The sequence below is a fragment of the Castor canadensis genome, chromosome 19 (genome assembly GCF_047511655.1).
Source record: "Castor canadensis chromosome 19, mCasCan1.hap1v2, whole genome shotgun sequence".
Taxonomy (NCBI): Eukaryota; Metazoa; Chordata; class Mammalia; order Rodentia; family Castoridae; genus Castor; species Castor canadensis.
The window spans coordinates 2,468,357-2,485,941 of NC_133404.1; the positions used below are offsets into that span (position 1 = coordinate 2,468,357).

Here is a 17,585-nt window from a genome sequence, read left to right on the forward strand (position 1 = left end):
TGGATCGTGTATTCATCTTTGAAACACTATTACCAAATAGTGCAATGCTTCTTCCTGGGAACATAGATACGACTATATTTGGGTATGTGTATAGGTAGGCCACATTTCCCATGCTCCTTTGCGGGTGAACACCACCTTAGGACCACGCTGAGTAATGGAGCACGTGAAGCTTCTAGCTCAATCCACGTGTTGACTCACCCAGTCAGTGGCTCTGAGGCCCTAGACAATGGTGGAGGCACAGGATAGAAAGAGACCAGAGCCCCGCACAGTGTGTGGAGCAGAGCGCCCCTGGCAATCCACGCGGGACAATGAACTCAACAGCAGCAACAACAAAGCAAAACAAAACCCCTTTTCTGTATTGATACAGGGTTTTGAACTCAGAACCTCACACTTGCTAGACAGGCACTCGAGCCATGCCTCCAGTCGCAAAGCAAAACAACTTTCATTGTGTTAAGCCATTGAAACTTTGAGGTGGTTTGTGGCAGTAGTTTCCCTCCCTACCTAATTGTCTAGCCAGGAGAGAGAATTGTTGTACTCTTTTATTGGCAAAGGTGTTTATTTTGTCTATGACAGGTGGGATTTTGGGTTTTTGTAAACCATCCATATGTATCAAGGCTTAGCAATTCTACTTTTAGGAATCCATCTTAAGGAGCTAAGCAGAGAAACAGACAACAGACTTTTGTACAAAAATGCTGGTCATAGTTTGTCCTACTGAACTAATGCAGGAGTTTCATTCCCAAAGTGTTACCTTAATGGGTGGAAACTGAGGCCCACCATGATGTTTAGTGGTGAGGGCTTTGGGGAGTGGTTTGATTGGGTCCATAAGGTGAAGCCCCATGATGGAGTGCTGGTGGCTTTATAAGGAGAGGGGCAGAGACTTTGTAGACAGAGACAAACAAGCTCCTTGTATGATGTGAAATAGCTGAGAGGGCCCTCATCAGAGCCTACAAAATGGTGAGCTAAATAATTCTCTCTTTATTTCGTAAGTTGTCTGCCTCCGGTTATTGTATTACAGTAACAGTAAACTTATTAATACAATGCTTATCTCATATTCCAGTATAACGAACACTGTTAGATATATTACCTGGCACCCATTGGGTGGACTATACTGTACTGATTAAAAACAGTTTTGACCTATCAGAGTAGCTCAAGTGATAGAGCACTTGCCTAGCAAGCATGAGGCCCTGAGTTCAAACCCCAGTACTGCAAAAAAAAAAAAAAAAAGATTTTGATTATTACCAAAAAGATGCTTAGGAGTTAAAGTGAAAAACAGAATATAAAACTGTAAACTGGGCATGATGTCACATCCCTGTAGTCCCAAGAGTCTGGAAGCTGGGGAGGATTGTGAGTGCCAGGCCGAGCTAGGCTACAAAGCAAGACCCTATGTCAAAAAAAAAAAAAAAAAAACAACTGAATAAAGAAAAACTGTATATGTTATTGCTTTTGTAGAAATGTTTCATGTAAAATATACAGATGACTTAAGCATCATTATATGTAGAAAAATAAATAGAAAATTTAATAACAGTTAACTTGTATTATAAGCCAATGAGTAATTATGGCTTTCCTCTTTGCATTTTTCTAGATTTTTCAGATTTTTCTCAATCCATAAATGTGGATATTTTTTCTTTTTTTTTTTGTGGTGCTGGAACCTAGGAAACAAGCATAGCTTTATTAAATTTGTTTTCTAATAAAAAAAAACCACATTAGCTATGTTTTGCTCGGCCACGAGGTCTCATCTAAATTTATTTTGTGAATGAATGCAGTGTGTACTCGCTGTTTGTTATTTCGGTGCGTGCACCTGGCACGCCCTCGGTCTCTGACACACACACTCGTGTATGTGTGCACGCAGATGCATGCAGATGCTCGCAGAGTAGCCAGGAGCCGTTCCTAGGTCACAGGATGCAGGCTTCAGATCATAAGGAAGGGAAGGTGGCCTGAGCCAATGCTACCTTTTGTCCCACGGTCACTGCCTTTGGCCAGCATGGGTGGAGAATAGCTTGGCTTTTGAAAGGAGCTGAACTGTTGTTTGGAAAAGGCCCAGGGTGGCCCATCAGGAAAGCTGCTGTTTCCCCGAAGAGCCCAGCTGTGGGGCTCATCTTTTCCCTTTGACGACAGCCCAGGGATCAGCAGCTGCTCTTGGAAGGGGCTATCGGGGAGAGTTGAGTTGGAGAGCCATCTTTCTCCAGGTGTCTTTGGCTCCTTGGTAGGGTGGCCTGCACCCCATCCTTGTTATTGAGGTGTCCAGGGCTTTAGGAGCGAGTCAATCGTGTTGTTCTGAAACAATTAGCAGCTGCTCCATGGGTTGCTGTTCGGATCCGGGGCTGAGTACCAGTGTCTTAGCATCTCTGCACCATCCTGCTTTACAGATAAGACCCCCAGCAAGGTTGAGGGGGAGCCATTGTGTCACCTTCCAACACCTGCTGTGCCCAGGCACTGTGCTAGGCACTGGGAATATGAAAAAATAACCTCCAGGAAGAGCTCTTGTGCTGAGGGAGGAAGGTCCAAGCTCAAATCATAGCGACGCCCGTGACAATTGCTAGATTGGAGTCGTGCATAGGAGACTTACACTTAGTTTATCAGTTGCTGTAAATCAAAGAACTGAGAAAGACCTGGAGAAGTTTTATTTGGTTTTGTTTTGCTTTTTTGGTGGTCCTAGGAGTTGAACTCACTTGTGCTTGCTAGACAGGTGCCCTACCATTTGAGCCACATCTCCAGTCCTTAGCCAGAGATCAGAAAGCCCTCTTAGGCCAAGTCACCAAATCCTGCCATCCAAAATTGAAAGAGCAGCTTCGTGCAGAAGCAGAAGCAAACGCCTCATTTCTTTTAAATCTCTCCCTCATCTGATTTTTCTGCCCTTGAATATTTTCCATCGTTACCTGGGAAACGTTTTTTGGAGGATTGAAAACAAATGTAAACTACACCAAAGTTACTGACTATGAAATGGATGAAATTTTCATTGAAATCCTTAGCTAGTCTGCGCTGGTCACCTGATTCTCCAGGTGAGGCAGGAGAAGCAAGGTATTTTCTTAGTGAGTAACAAAGCCCGTGGTGGTGTGTTCGCTTACAAGTAGCCAGGGAGTTTTAATACATCTCCACATTTTTTCCTAACTCAGATTCCGTGTTGCTCTGGACAAGCCAGCCAGTCTGCAGTGTCTGCAGTATGGGGGTTGATAGGAAGAAATGAGTTCTGTGGCCAAGCTTGAATATGACAGGGAAAAGGGAGGGACCCTGTGACGAGGTAGCCAAAAAGAACCAAGAGCATGTTGGAGGAGTTTTCCTCTGGCTGTCCTCCACCCGGTGGAAGGAGGCTGGAAATGTGGCCAGGTCTGAGTCTCCAGGGTCAGGCGTGGGGCAGGATTTCCTGAAAGCGTTTTGGGGACCTGGGACTGTCCCGAGAGGGCTCAGAAGGGTCCTGGAGGCAGCACCCATCTTCACTGGGTTAACTCTTCATCCCCTTTCTGCGGCAGTCTGTAGACATTCACTGAGCCTAGGCAGAAGTCACCCAGGGTCCTGCTTTCTAAGAGGTCAAGCTCTGTAAGAAATATCTGCCATTCATTCTTCATTTATGCACACATTCATTTGTTCATCCATCCATCCGCCCATTCATCAGTCCAGTCATTCCTTCATCCATCTACTCATCAATCCATTCATTCATTTGTCCATCCATCCACTCATCAGCCCATTCAGTCATTCATCCATCCCTTCATCAATCTGTTCATTCATTCATCCATCCACATGTCAATCCATTCATTAGTTCATTCACCAATTCATCAAATCTATTCATTTGTTCATCTATTCACTTATCAATCCATTCATTCACTCATCCATCCATTCATAAGTCCATTCATTTATTCATCCATCCACTCATCAATCCATTCATTTGTTCATCCATCCGTTCAGTCATACCTCCATTCATGAGACCATTCATCCATCCATCCATTCATCCTGTATTGCACGGCCCCTCTCCAGACTGTGGGGCTGGTGATGGGACATTTATAAAGGGAACTAAAACAATTCCTGACCTTTAGAAACTTCCCATCCCGTGAGGAGCAAAGGTAGACAGAAATGTCTGGCATGTATGAAAGGGAAGACCACCCGTCTCTCACAGTCTTCCTGCCTGTGATGTGTCCTGCTGCTCTCATTGTACGCTGCCATATTGACCACTGTACTGTTCATGATGCCCGTCTAAAGCCTGTGCTGCCTCTGTTCTCCTACCAGGTCTGGGGAATGTGTTCATTGTAAGCAAGGGTTGCCTTGAAGAAATGGGACCCCATTTTTTGCCTCTTAATTTGGCCACTATTCCTGGCAGCTTCCCTCTATCTTCAGTTTTCTTGGGGGCTGTAGAGACACAGCACACCCTGTTTGGACTGCCTGCCACCTCAGTGCCCTGTAGGTCCATCTTCTCCCAGTGCCCTCATCCTTGGTGTACACCCCAGCTTGCTCCTCCCTGCTGGCTCAGAAACACTGTTGGATCTTCTGTCATCAGCTCTGCGCCATTCACACTGTCCTTCTGTAAGACAGGGTTTGTTCATTTCCCAACAGTCTGTCCTGTTTTGTTTTGTCTGTTGTTAAGACCGCAGAAGCCCCCTATGCACTCCATCGGCTGTCTCTCTCCAGTCCTTGTCCTTTATGGAGGTGTTGATTTCCTGGGCCTCAGGAAACCTGACCTCACTGTGTGACCTCATTTGCACTGAGGGTTACATGGCACCCCCTGTGTGCCCTCTCAGGGGTTCAGTGAAAGCCCCTTCCCAACTCCCCTCCGCCTTCAGTACTTTGAGACCAAGGAGGCTGGGATACAGCCTGAGGTCGAACCACACCCTGGTACTTTTGTGCACAACCAGCTGGAGTATCAGGTAGGGAGCAGAAGTGACTCTGCACAGCCTGGGTCAGGGCTCCCTGAGAAGAACTGCACGAAAGGCGTCCAGGGCAGGAGGACATGATGCAGGCAATTGGAGCAGCATCTGGACCCAGTGTGGAAGCTCTGTCCTGCCAGGACCTAGAGGGGCACAGAGTCAGGGCAGGTTCTGAGAACCTGACTGGTGCTGGATGTGGGCTTTGGACCCGCCTCCTTCTAAAATCCCTGGCCATAGTTCTTTGCTGGTGAGTCACTTCCTCTCCCCAGGGACTGGTGCCTGTGTTTATCTGGGTGGCTGCTTTACATTGTGGGCGTTCCAGGGTTTGGGGGTGGGATGATGTGGATGGATCTGCCAACTGGAGTTGGGCCTTCTGGTCCTGACTTGAGGGGCTGAGCAGGCTGAACCAGGTGGGGGTCTTCCAGGAGCTCTGGTCACGCCATGAAAAGGAGGGTAGGAAAGACACCCGAGCTGAGCCTGGAAGTGGGGGCAGTGAATGTGCCCTACTTCAGGGCATGGTGGTATCCCTGGGTCAGGGAAACCATTTCCTGCTGTGGTTTAGCTTCATCATGGCCTTCCGGTCCCCTCCATCCTGAGCCAAGGGGTGTGAGGACTGCGATGGAACCAAGTCAGGTGACATACTCCTACTTCCATCCTAGGGGAGGGAAGCAAAGGCAGGGCCTCCACTCCCTGGGGAGCTCCTGCTCCAACAGGAACTAGATTGTCAGACATCTTGCTCATCGTCAAGGTTATAAGTCAACAGCAGCAAACTTCAAAGGCAACTCAGCCCATGGATGGCTTTTTACACAATTACTCAGCACACAGCTGCTGAAATCCTCACTTTACCAGGTCCCTCCCTCTGCCACAGCTGACAACCACCCTCTCTTGCTCATCTCATGGAAATTGTCCCGGCCACTTTGGGGGCCTGAGATGACACGGCTTTGCCTAGCATTCCTTCTCAGTTTATTCTCTACCATCCCGGCTGGCACCCTCCACTGTCTCAGCTCTTGGCAGTGTGAAGACCCTGAACTTTCCTGACTGTGAGTGGTCAGAACCACGCACCCTCACCATGAGCCAGAAATGCTATTTCTCTTTTCTGCCCTCATGCTTCATTGAAAACACACTGGTCCTGACCCACAGAACTCATTTCCTGACACACTCGTGGTTTCACAGGCAGAGCTGGCCCACGCAAGACTCGTCATGGAACCCCCAAGATGGCAGGACTGGTAATTCTCCCAAAGCATCCTGAAGTGAGCAATCAAATCCCACAGGAAGTTAGTCAAAAGGCAGTACAGCCATGGCCTCCAAAAATGGTTTTGGTCGTCAACATTTTTATATCAGTAAAAACATTTGTGCGTATCACTCCCATATATGTCTGACTATTGATTTACTGTTGCCCATTAATGGACTATGTGACCACATAAAAATATACCCAATATTTAAACTTTCAAAGAATGTGATAAACATGAGAGAAGCCATGTTATAAATGACACGCTGATCAAGATGACTTCCTTCTATTATCAAAAGTTACAAATGAGGTCGGTGATACCAGCAGCACTTGGAAATGTTTTCAAGCTTTTGGTTTTTTCTTGGTACTGGATTTGAACTCAGGGCCTTGCACTTGCTAGGCAGGCGCTCTGCCACTTGAGCCACACCTCCTGCCCTTTTTGCTTTAGTTATATTTCGAGTAAAGTCCTCCTACCTATACCTCCATGAAGCTGGAATCAGATGTGTGCCACCACACCTGGCTCCTCTCCAGCTGTTCCGATAACCTAAGATGTGTTTTTGGCCGATGTATTAGCTTCATGGAGGCAGCCACCCACCTGGAGACCACTGGGCCACCTCACTTCCCTTCCCTTACTGACAGACCCACAGCAGCTCGGGAGCCCTTGCTGTTGCTACCTCCATCCACTTTAGATCTGGAGAGGTCACGTTTGATGCCTCTTTCCCTTGTTCCCCTCCACCATTTCTCATCAGATACTGGGGGATTCCTGTCTGGATAGAGCCAGCTCCTTCCCAGACCCCCTTTCTTTGCCTTCCTCCCACTCCCCTGCTTCCTTCTCCTCTCATCCCTCACACACTCTCACCCCTTAAGTCTCTCCCTGGGTCTTCCCCTCCCCCTCCTCACGAGCAAACTCCTACTCATGCCTCTAGAGCCCAAGTAGAGGTCACAGTGTGATCTTAGCCGGCCATTGCCCAGGGGACTTTCTAAGGCAGCCTGGGCTTGCTCCCATGCCCTTACTGTGCTTTTGTTTTTGTACATCCTAGCATCTCAATTTGCTTGACCTGTATAGATCTCTAGCACCTAAGATGCAAGTTCTGTGTGCAGCACCCAGGACAGGTGGTCTGCATACACATTTAATATTCACAGCCACCTTATGGGTTGGCACAGCCTCCCTCACTCACAGAGGAGGATGTTAAGGGGCTTATTGCCAAGGTCACCTGGCTAAGGAATGGACTGTTGGGTTCACACCCAGATCTCTCAGAGGATAGCGTGCACATCTTACCAACAAGTCTAGATTGTTCCTTTATAACCTGCCAAGGCTAAGGTCAGATTTGAAGTCCCATCTTCCCTGATGGTGCCAGGCCAGCCCTCTACAGAGACCACTTTCTCTTGATGTAGCTTGAGTCAGACTTAGGGTCAGTGTGAACACTGCTTACCTGAGCTGTTTGGATAACACTATCCATTCCCTTAACGGTCCTTATCCCTAAATCTAGCCCGCTTAAGCCCCTATCGACTCACTCCTTGGATCCCATGGCACCCCAGAGGGGACCTGGGCTCACCTCCCGTTAGTAAGTAACTCACTGATTGCTGGGGGCTTGGCAAAGGCTTCATCCTGACTTCTAAGTTCAGACCCCTGACTTTGGGCTTACCTGTCCCACAGCCAATAGCAGGAAGGCCACGCCTTGGATTCCAAGTCCAGTTTGCACTTGCTGGCTCTCCTCCTGGTGGATCGCAGGCTAGCTCCTTGGCTGAGAGCCAGGGATTTCAGGGTCTCCAATAGCGTGAGTAATTTCGTGAGTTGCCGATAGCTAATTAGTGGTGATTACAGTATAATAACCCCCAGAAAGGGCTGGCGGTAACTTTTAAATTCTGGATTCTTCTCCCCTGTGAATGGACTTGTGTGATTCTTATGACTGTCTTTTCATAAATCCATATAATTTATCTTCCTGCCCCGAAGTCCTGGGAAGAATGCAGGAAGCAATGATCTTCAAAAGCCCTGCTTTGTGGAGCGGATCCCTGGCACGCAGCACCCTCCTTCACTAATTTGTCTTCCTGCAGAGGAGCAGGAGGCGAGGAGGCCCGGCCTCTCCACTCTCAAGTTCCCAAACCTCGCAGCCAAAGCTCCCATCCGGGCTTTCTGAGGCGACTGACCTGCTTTGCCAATGTTTAGACACTCCACTTAGTGAAGACGTCAGAATGAAGCGGTGTTCGTAGGCCAGGGTTTACCTCCCTGTTGTTACCGTGACAACACACTTTCAGTTTGGCTTGGCCTCTGCTTGTGTTGGCATCATCAGAGCTGTCGTTTACTGAGTGTCCCTCTGTGCCAGCCACTGGCTACCGTGCTGTGTGCATTTCACCTTCACTACTCCTGCAGTAGCTCTTTAGGCAATTTTTTTTGGTAGTGCTGGGAATCGAACCCAGGACCTTGTGCATGCTAAGCAAACAACTACTATGAGCCATACACCCCACCCTAGGCGGTATTTTTCAAAGCAGTTTTTTTTGCAGTACTGGGGCTTGAACTCAGGCCCTACACCTCGAGCCACTCCAGTAGCCCTTTTTTGTGATGGGTTTTTTTTTTTTTTTCATTTTTCTTTTATTATTCATATGTGCATACAAGGCTTGGGTCATTTCTCCCCCCTGCCCCCACCCCCTCCCTTACCACCCACTCCACCCCCTCCCGCTCCCCCCCCAATACCCAGCAGAAACTATTTTTCCCTTATTTCTAATTTTGTTGTAGAGAGAGTATAAGCAATAATAGGAAGGAACAAGGGTTTTTGCTGGTTGAGATAAGGATAGCTATACAGGGCATTGACTCACATTGATCTCCTGTGCGTGGGTGTTACCTTCTAGGTTAATTCTTTTTGATCTAACCTTTTCTCTAGTACCTGGTCCCCTTTTCCTATTGTCCTCAGTTGCTTTTAAGGTATCTGCTTTAGTTTCTCTGCGTTAAGGGCAACAAATGCTAGCTAGTTTTTTAGGTGTCTTACCTATCCTCACCCCTTCCTTGTGTGCTCTTGCTTTTATCATGTGCTCAAAGTCCAATCCCCTTGTTGTGTTTGCCCTTGATCTAATGTCCACCTATGAGGGAGAACATACGACTGATGGGTTTTTTTGAGATAGGGTCTTGGGAACTATTTGCCCAGGCTGGCTTTGAACCACAATCCTCCTGATCTTTTCCCTCCTGAGTAGCTGGGATTACAGGCGTGAGACACCACTGCCTGACTCAAAGCAGTTTTATTGAGATATAATTCATAGCTATCCATTCCACCAATTTAGTGTGCAATTAATTCAGAGGTTTTTAGTATGCTCACTGGGCTGTGCAATGGCAGCTATTAATTTTAGAACATTTTTTGTCACCCTAGAAGAAACACTGTACCTTCCTGTGAACTCTCCCCACCCTCCAACCCGTGGTAATTGTGAGTGCACTTTGTCTGTAGGTCTGTGTGTTCTGGGCGTTACTCTGAATGAAATCACGGACGGCCTGCTCGTCTGTATCTGGCCTCTGTAATGTCTTCAAGGCTCATCTGTGTTGCAGCGTGACTCAGTACCTCCTTTCTTTTCTTGCTAGGCAGTATTTTCGCCCACACTGAACAGTTGGGAAACCAAAATTCGTACATGTGAAATGACTTTGGATGTCCAGGCAGCCTGCAAGGATGGAGCTGGGTTTCCAGGGCCTGTTTGCCTCATGCCAGCTCCCCTATCGGTCTAGAGTCTGAGTGATTGTGCTGATAGCCATTCATTGAACATTGCCTGGGAGGGCGGGCATGGAGCTGGATGTCCTGGAAGCCACCCACCTCAAGTTCAGGCACAGTCACCTTCAGCTGGGGAGTTCCCATAGCCATCACAGGACAGTGGCATTTTTGTGTTGCCAGCTTCCAGTTGTTCACTTGTGTTTTCGTTGACCTGGATGAACTCTACAATCTTCCTAAGTAAATGATGCTAAAAGTCACCTTATCCATTTCTGTAGGACACGGAAGCTGCTTTTACCTGCAAAGGACAGGGAGCACACTGAGCAGGTCCTGCCTTAGCCAGGATCTGAGGCACCATGGCTCGCCATTTCATGGGTTGTCTTGGGTGAGTAAAGAATGTCTTTTCTTCTCTTTTTTTCCTTTTCTTTTCTCCTTCCTTCCTTCTTTTTTTTTTTTTTTTTGGCACAGGGACTCACTATGTAGCCTAAGCTGGCCTTGAACTTGTGTTCCTCCTGCCTTTGCCTCCTGAGTGAAGGGGGATTATGGGTGTGTGCCACCACACCTAGTTAAGGACCTCTTAGAAAGAAGACATCAGGACTAGAGGCATGGTTCAAGTGGTAGAGCACCTGCCTGGGTGCTCTAGGATTACAATCCTAGCTACTCGGGAGGCAGAGATCAGGAAGATCACAATTTGAAGCAAATAATTTGTGAGACCCTGTCTTGAAAATACCCATCACAAAAAAAATGGGCTGGTGGAGTGGCTCAAGGTGAAAGCCCTGAATTCAAGCCCCAGTACTGCAAAAAATAAAAAAAAATTTAAAAAGCAGGAGAACAGGAAGTATGGTATTTGTAGTTTTCCATGCATTTTCTTGAAGTGATTGTTCTTAAGGAGGTGTGTGTCACTGATGCTTTGGTATAGTACGTAAGGACTGCAGTATTTCGCATTCAGGACCTCCCAGGCCTAGGAACCACACGCTGCGGTGAGAAGTCCGGGTGCCCCGGGGTCTAAGCTGAGTGTTTTCTGAGGGAATGTCTCTGGGACTGAAACTATAATTTTTTAAGCTAACGATGGGACTAGATCGGTGGATATTGATCATGGTTTGCACCACAGAATTATTTGAAGATCTTTAAAAATATTGTATCCTGGTTACAATCCCACAGATTTTGACTTAACCTATCTGGTATTATTAAAAGGTGTCCTTTCTGGTCCCTTGTGCTCAAAACTTCTGTGACCTTCACTACATTTAAAAATCTGATCCTTATATTAACTATACGCATAGCAGTGAGTGAGTTCCATTGCCTCTACTTTGTAGCTCAGAAAATCAGTGCTTACAACCTGAATCATGGGTGAGACCTTCTCTGTATGGTGTCAAGATTGGAACTCAGGGCTTCATGCTTGCTAGGCAGGTGCTCTACCACTTGAGTCACTCCACCAGCCCTTTCTTGTCTTTTTTTTTTTTGAGAGAGCGTCTCAAACGATTTTCCCAGGACTGGCTCTGAACTGTGATCCTCCTGATCTCTGCCTCCTGAATGGCTAAGATTATAGGCGTGAGCCATGGGCGCCCATCTTTTTTTAAACTTTAAAAGAGAAAAAAGCAAAGTGGATTCTTTAAAATTTTTCTGATCATGTAGATTGCTTTTGGGAGTATCGACATTTTTACTATGTTGATTCTACCAATCCATGAGCATGGGAGATCTCTCCACTTTCTATAGTCTTCCTCAATCTCTTTCTTCAGAAGTGTATAGTTTTCCTTGTAGAGGTCTTTCACATCTTTTGTTAGGTTTACACCTAGGTATTTGATTTTTTTTGAGGCTATTTGCTCATTGTTAGTGTATAGAAATGCTAGTGATTTTTCTATGTTGATTTTATATCCTGCTACCTTGCTATAGCTGTTGATGATGTCTCGAAGCTTCTGAGTAGAGTTTTTTGGGTCTTTAAGGTATAGGATCATATCGTGATCAAAATCTTGTACAAAAACCTCAATATTATACGAAAGATAGTGACAGTGTTTTTGTTAATATAAATTTACTCTCTAAGTTAAAAAATGTTTTTTGGTGGTACTGGACTTTAAACTCAGGGCCTCACCCTTGCTAGGAAGGTCTGCTACCACTTGAACCATACCTCCATCCCTCTAAGTTTAAATTTACAATATTTACACAGGTGAGATCAGTGAATCTGTTGATAAACACCAAAATTTGAAGCCAGGATTTCTCACAGATGCTTGTGGATCTGTGTTAGCATTTAATTTATTTTGGCCACAGTCTTTTTCTTGTTTTTTCGTGGGATTGGAATTGAACTCAGGGCTTCACGCTTGCATAGCAGGTGCTCTTCCCCTTGAGCCACACCTGCAGTCCTTGGCCACAATCTTAAGAAAGTCCAAGCTCACAGAGGTGAGGACTTGGAGCTGATGACAGTCCTATGATGGAGCTCATCTTGCAACCTTCGGATGTCCCTAGAGAAACTGATTAGCATCCAGAAGGATAAGAAAGAACTTTCTGTTTCAAGACTGCATCACTAAAACTATCTTGTAGCCTTTTTTCTTCCTCCAGAACTATCTGTTAGCCTCAAACGCTTAGAAGCCATGCTAAATTGTAAAGCAGTCGATACCGCTCCGTCATGCTGTTACTGCATGCAATTCCTGAGCGGGCCAGACCCCGTGCCAAGCAGGTGCTTCTGGGCCCACGCCCGGCCCTGAGTGAGTGTAGGGCGTGTGCGTGCTTTAGTGTGTCATTGCTTGTATATCTTACACGAGTACACATGTGTGGGCCTGACAACCAGAATCCCACAGAGATCCCCGAAGTGCTCCTCCATGACACAGCCACAAGCATGTCACAGTCACAAGCATGTCACACATGGCCAGAGGAGGCAGGCAGCTTCCTTCTGAGGCCTGTGTAAGATCCAGCCGCCGACAGGGCAGCCTGAGTTTGTGTTTGGTGGTCTCTTCCTTGCAAATATTTGTTGTCTAATGAAATTAATATGTGTGTGTTTAAAAGCAATAGCTTTAAAAGCCATTTCAAATCACAAAATATGCATCTAACTTGCAGAAGCCCTCCAATACTGCTGTGAAACTGTAGCAGGGGGAGAAGTGTGACTGGGGCACCAGGTCACTTCAGGACCACAGGGCTGCGATGCTAGGCTGTCCTGGGCACAGAGAAGAGGAGGTCACAGTCCGACATTGAACTCGGTTGAAAAGAACAGGCTAGAGTGAGTGAGAGATGGGCACACTGCGTGGTAAGCAGGTGTAAGTCTGGCTGTCATCAAAAGTATCCTTAAAACACGGCAGGACCCTCAAACGTGTGGACCCCAGGCCGCACAGGACAGGCACTTCTTGGCTAAAGTGCCTTGGCAAAGCCTTAACCCATGCTCCCTGAAGGAGTCTCCTCCTCGATGCTCTGAACATGGCGGGTGGCCTCACCCCCTCCATTGCCCTGTTTCAGAAAAGTGCCATCCACGTCAGAAATGAGCAGAGTGGGGCGACTGCAGGCTGGACTCTCGACAGATCTCCATCGTCAGGTCCTAGAGAAGGGGTCACTGGAACAGGACTGCCCAGCAGGTTGCTTCGCCAAGAGTCTCGCCTTCAGGACTGGAGATCAAATGTGAATTACGAGGACAGTGACTCCACTGGAGACGTCACCCGGGAATTTCCATCAAGTCCCTTCCCACAACCCAGACACACATGAACCAGTTTGCATCTCTCTTTTGAAAGCCATGTAAATATGGCTTAACCAGAAAAACAAAAACAAAACTAGGGCATCTTTAATTTAAATGCATTTCAAAATGTTCTGGGGGAAAAAGGCTAGGATTACTTTAAGAGTGAGACATCTGCGACAAAACTGGTTGATGAGAAACACACACACATGCTAAGGGGTCTTTAACACCTACAGAGCAATTAATGCATAAGGATTATTTGGAGGGGAGGAAGGGACTCTCTACCTCTAGAGAAATGGATTGCAATTAGAAGTGAGCCACCCAGAAAAATCCCTGCGAGGAGAAAACATAAAGAGCTCACAGTACAGAGATGCAGAGACTCGGTTTAAAAATCCCTCCCAGTCCTGGCCAAACCACAGAGAAACAGAGAGCCAGCGTCCACCTCCTTGCAAGTGACAGGGAAGGCCTGGGCACAGCATGGCAGAGGATTGGCCCTGCTCTGCATCTGTATTAATAAAAAGAACGCAGTCAAACCCAGGGTAGGAGAGGCCCCGAGACTCGAAGCCTCGGTGAGCTGGTTAGCAAGTTCTTGATTCTTGGACAAGCTCGGGATGCCATGGGAAAAATTCAGGGAGTGTGAAATTCATTTAGACAAAAGAGCAGGGCGAAGATGAAATAAGGAATGTTTGTGATCGCTTACCAATTAGACAGCAAGTAGCATGAAATGATACAGAAGCGTCTATATTTCTTTTTTTTGTAGATACTCTCTCCTTAATGTTTTTATTATTGTTGTGCTGGGGGGACATTGTGACATTTATAAAAGTTCTTACACTATATCATAGTTGAATTCACCCCCTCCATCACTCTCCTTCATCCCCTCCCCCCATTCATCAGGTCTCATTTTTCCATTTTCATGCACGAGTGCATAATATTCCTCCCACATTCACCTTCTACAGCCTTTCCTTACAACCTCCTCCCCTCTCAGAGGAGCTGTTTACCTTCCGTTCTCTGTTTTTGATAAAAATACATTTTTGTTTGTGTCATTGTGACATTTCCATGTATATCTGTATTATAACCCGAATTGGTTCATCCCCTCTGGTTTTCTCCTTTTTCCCTTAGTCCCATTCTCATGGTGATTTCAACAGGTGTAAAAATTCTATGTTCTTCATGTATAAGAAGAACATCAACCATACTCACCTTCCTAACTTCCCAGAAGTGTTTGTATTTCTTCAAGACTTGCTCCAAATCATGCATGCCTTTTTGTGGATGCAGCTCGATCTGTTTGTCTGTCTGGTGATTGACTGAAGCAGAACAGAGACGATGGCTGCCCAGCACGGCCAGTCCACAATCCCTGAGCCTGGCGTGGACGTGCTCCCTGTTTACCTCTCAATGTGCTTTAGTGGAGCTGACATATTTCACATTTCCAATGAAGAAAACAAAACCACGAAGTGCCACAGAGGTGGCTAAATTGACAGGAAATAAAATTGATTTGGCGATTTTTATTTTGAACCGTAGTTTTTGAAGAAATGCAGGCATAATTAGAGTGAGTGCAGGGTTAGATGGTGATTTTTATAGTTCTCATGAGGGAGAGTTCTGGATATTTTAAGGGTTTATAGTTGATGGCCTTAGGTCAAGTGTCTGGTTTGAAACCTTAAGGTTTTTCCTTTCCTTGATATATGCCCCAGTAAAGTATTACAACTTGAATGTCTGTCAGCTACTCCACTTAGAAACAAACCAAAAGGGACGGAGGAAATGAGAAAGAGAAAAAGAAGGTCCTGCTCTCATGGCCATTGACAAAGTCCCCCAAGTCAGAACAGAGGAGAGAGATGGGTTAAGAAAATGGGTTTGCAATTCCATTTACAATAGCCTAAAAAAAAATCAAATACCTACGTGTAAACCTAACAAAAGATGTGAAAGACCTCTACAAGGAAAACTATGCACTTCTGAAGAAAGAGATTGAGGGAGACTATAGAAAGTGGAGAGATCTCCCATGCTCATGGATTGGTAGAATCAACATAGTAAAAATGTCTATACTCCCAAAAGTAATCTACATGTTTAATGCAATTCCCATCAAAATTCCAATGACATTCATTAAAGAGATCGAAAAATCTACCATGAAATTTACCTGGAAACACAAGAGGCAACAAATAGCCAAGGCAATACTCAGTCAAAAGAACAATGCAGGAGGTATCACAATACCTGACTTCAAACTATATTACAAAGCAATAACAATAAAAACAGCATGGTACTGGCACAAAAACAGACATGAAGACCAGTGGAACAGAATAGAGGACCCAGATATGAAGCCACACAACTATAACCAACTTGTCTTTGACAAAGGTGCTGAAAATATACGATGGAGAAAAAGCAGCCTCTTCAACAAAAACTGCTGGGAAAACTGGTTAGCAGTCTGCAAAAAACTGAAACTAGATCCATGTATATCACCCTATACCAATATTAACTCCAAATGGATAAAGGATCTTAATATCAGACCCAAAACTCTAAAGTTGATACAGGAAAGAGTAGGAAATACTCTGGAATTAGTAGGTATAGACAAGAACTTTCTCAACGAAACCCCAGCAGCACAGCAACTAAGAGATAGCATAGATAAATGGGACCTCATAAAGCTAAAAAGCTTCTGTTCATCAAAAGAAATGGTCTCTAAACTGAAGAGAACACCCACAGAGTGGGAGAAAATATCTGCCAGCTACACATCAGACAAAGGACTGATAACCAGAATATACAGGGAACTTAAAAAACTAAATCCTCCCAAAACTAATGAACCAATAAAGAAATGGGCATGTGAACTAAACAGAACTTTCTCAAAAGAAGAAATTCAAATGGCCAAAAAACACATGAAAAAATGCTCACCATCTCTAGCAATAAAGGAAATGCAAATTAAAACCACACTAAGATTCCACCTCACCCCTGTTAGAATAGCCATCATCAGCAACACCACCAACAACAGGTGTTGGCGAGGATGCGGGTTAAAAGGAACCCTCTTACACTGCTGGTGGGAATGTAGACTAGTACAACCACTCTGGAAAAAAATTTGGAGGCTACTTAAAAAGCTGGACATTGATCTACCATTTGATCCAGCAATACCACTCTTGGGGATATACCCAAAAGACTGTTACTCCAGAGGCACCTGCACATCCATGTTTATTGCGGCACTATTCACAATAGCCAAGTTATGGAAACAGCCAAGATGCCCCAGCACTGATGAATGGATTAAGAAAATGTGGTATCTATACACAATGGAATTTTATGCAGCCATGAAGAAGAACGAAATGTTATCATTCGCTGGTAAATGGATGGAACTGGAGAACATCATTCTGAGTGAGGTTAGCCTGGCCCAAAAGACCAAAAATTGTATGTTCTCTCTCCTATATGTGGACATTAGATCAAGGGCAAACACAACAATGGGATTGGACTTTGAGCACATGATAAAAGCGAGAGCACACAAGGGAGGGGTGAGGATAGGTAAGACACCTAAAAAACTAGCTAGCATTTGTTGCCCTTAACGCAGAGAAACTAAAGCAGATACCTTAAAGCAACTGAGGCCAATAGGAAAAGGGGACCAGGAACTAGAGAAAAGGTGAGATCAAAAAGAATTAACCTAGAAGGTAACACACACACACAGGAAATCAATGTGAGTCAATGCCCTGTATAGCTACCCTTATCTCAACCAGCAAAAACCCTTGTTCCTTCCTGTTATTGCTTATACTCTCTCTACAACAAAATTAGAGAAAAGGGCAAAATAGTTTCTGCTGGGTATTGAGGGGGTGGGGGGAGCGGGAGGGGGCGGAGTGGGTGGTAAGGGAGGGGGTGGGGGCAGGGGGGAGAAATGAACCAAGCCCTGTATGCACATATGAATAATAAAACAATAATAAAAAAAAGAAAATGTGTTTGCATGTGTGAGAAAGAGAACAACAAAGGCAGTGATGTTTGCACTATAATTGATTAGTGAAAACTGAAGTTCCCTCAGGGGTAAAGAAATATGTGGTCTTTGGAAAGGTCACGGGGAAAAGTCAGTCAGTGCCCCTTTGCTAGTGATCAGGAAGTGTGGAAAGGGGAGAGGGAGGAGCAAAGAGAGGAAGAGGCCAAGCTGGGTCACGCCATCGGACGTCACTATAGGCTGGTGCAGTGGCTCACACCTGTAATCCCAG

At 45.7% G+C, this 17,585-nt stretch overlaps 1 protein-coding gene across 1 annotated transcript in view; it reads left to right on the top strand.

Annotated features, from left to right (window-relative positions):
• The window catches only part of Thsd4 (thrombospondin type 1 domain containing 4), a 552,173-nt gene that overhangs the window by 12,003 nt on the left and 522,585 nt on the right, over positions 1–17,585 (top strand). Inside the window, exon 2 of the mRNA XM_074061754.1 lies at positions 10,046–10,152. Coding sequence (XP_073917855.1) covers positions 10,124–10,152 — 29 coding nt within the window. The 5' untranslated portion in view covers positions 10,046–10,123. The remainder of the gene's footprint in view (positions 1–10,045; positions 10,153–17,585) is intronic.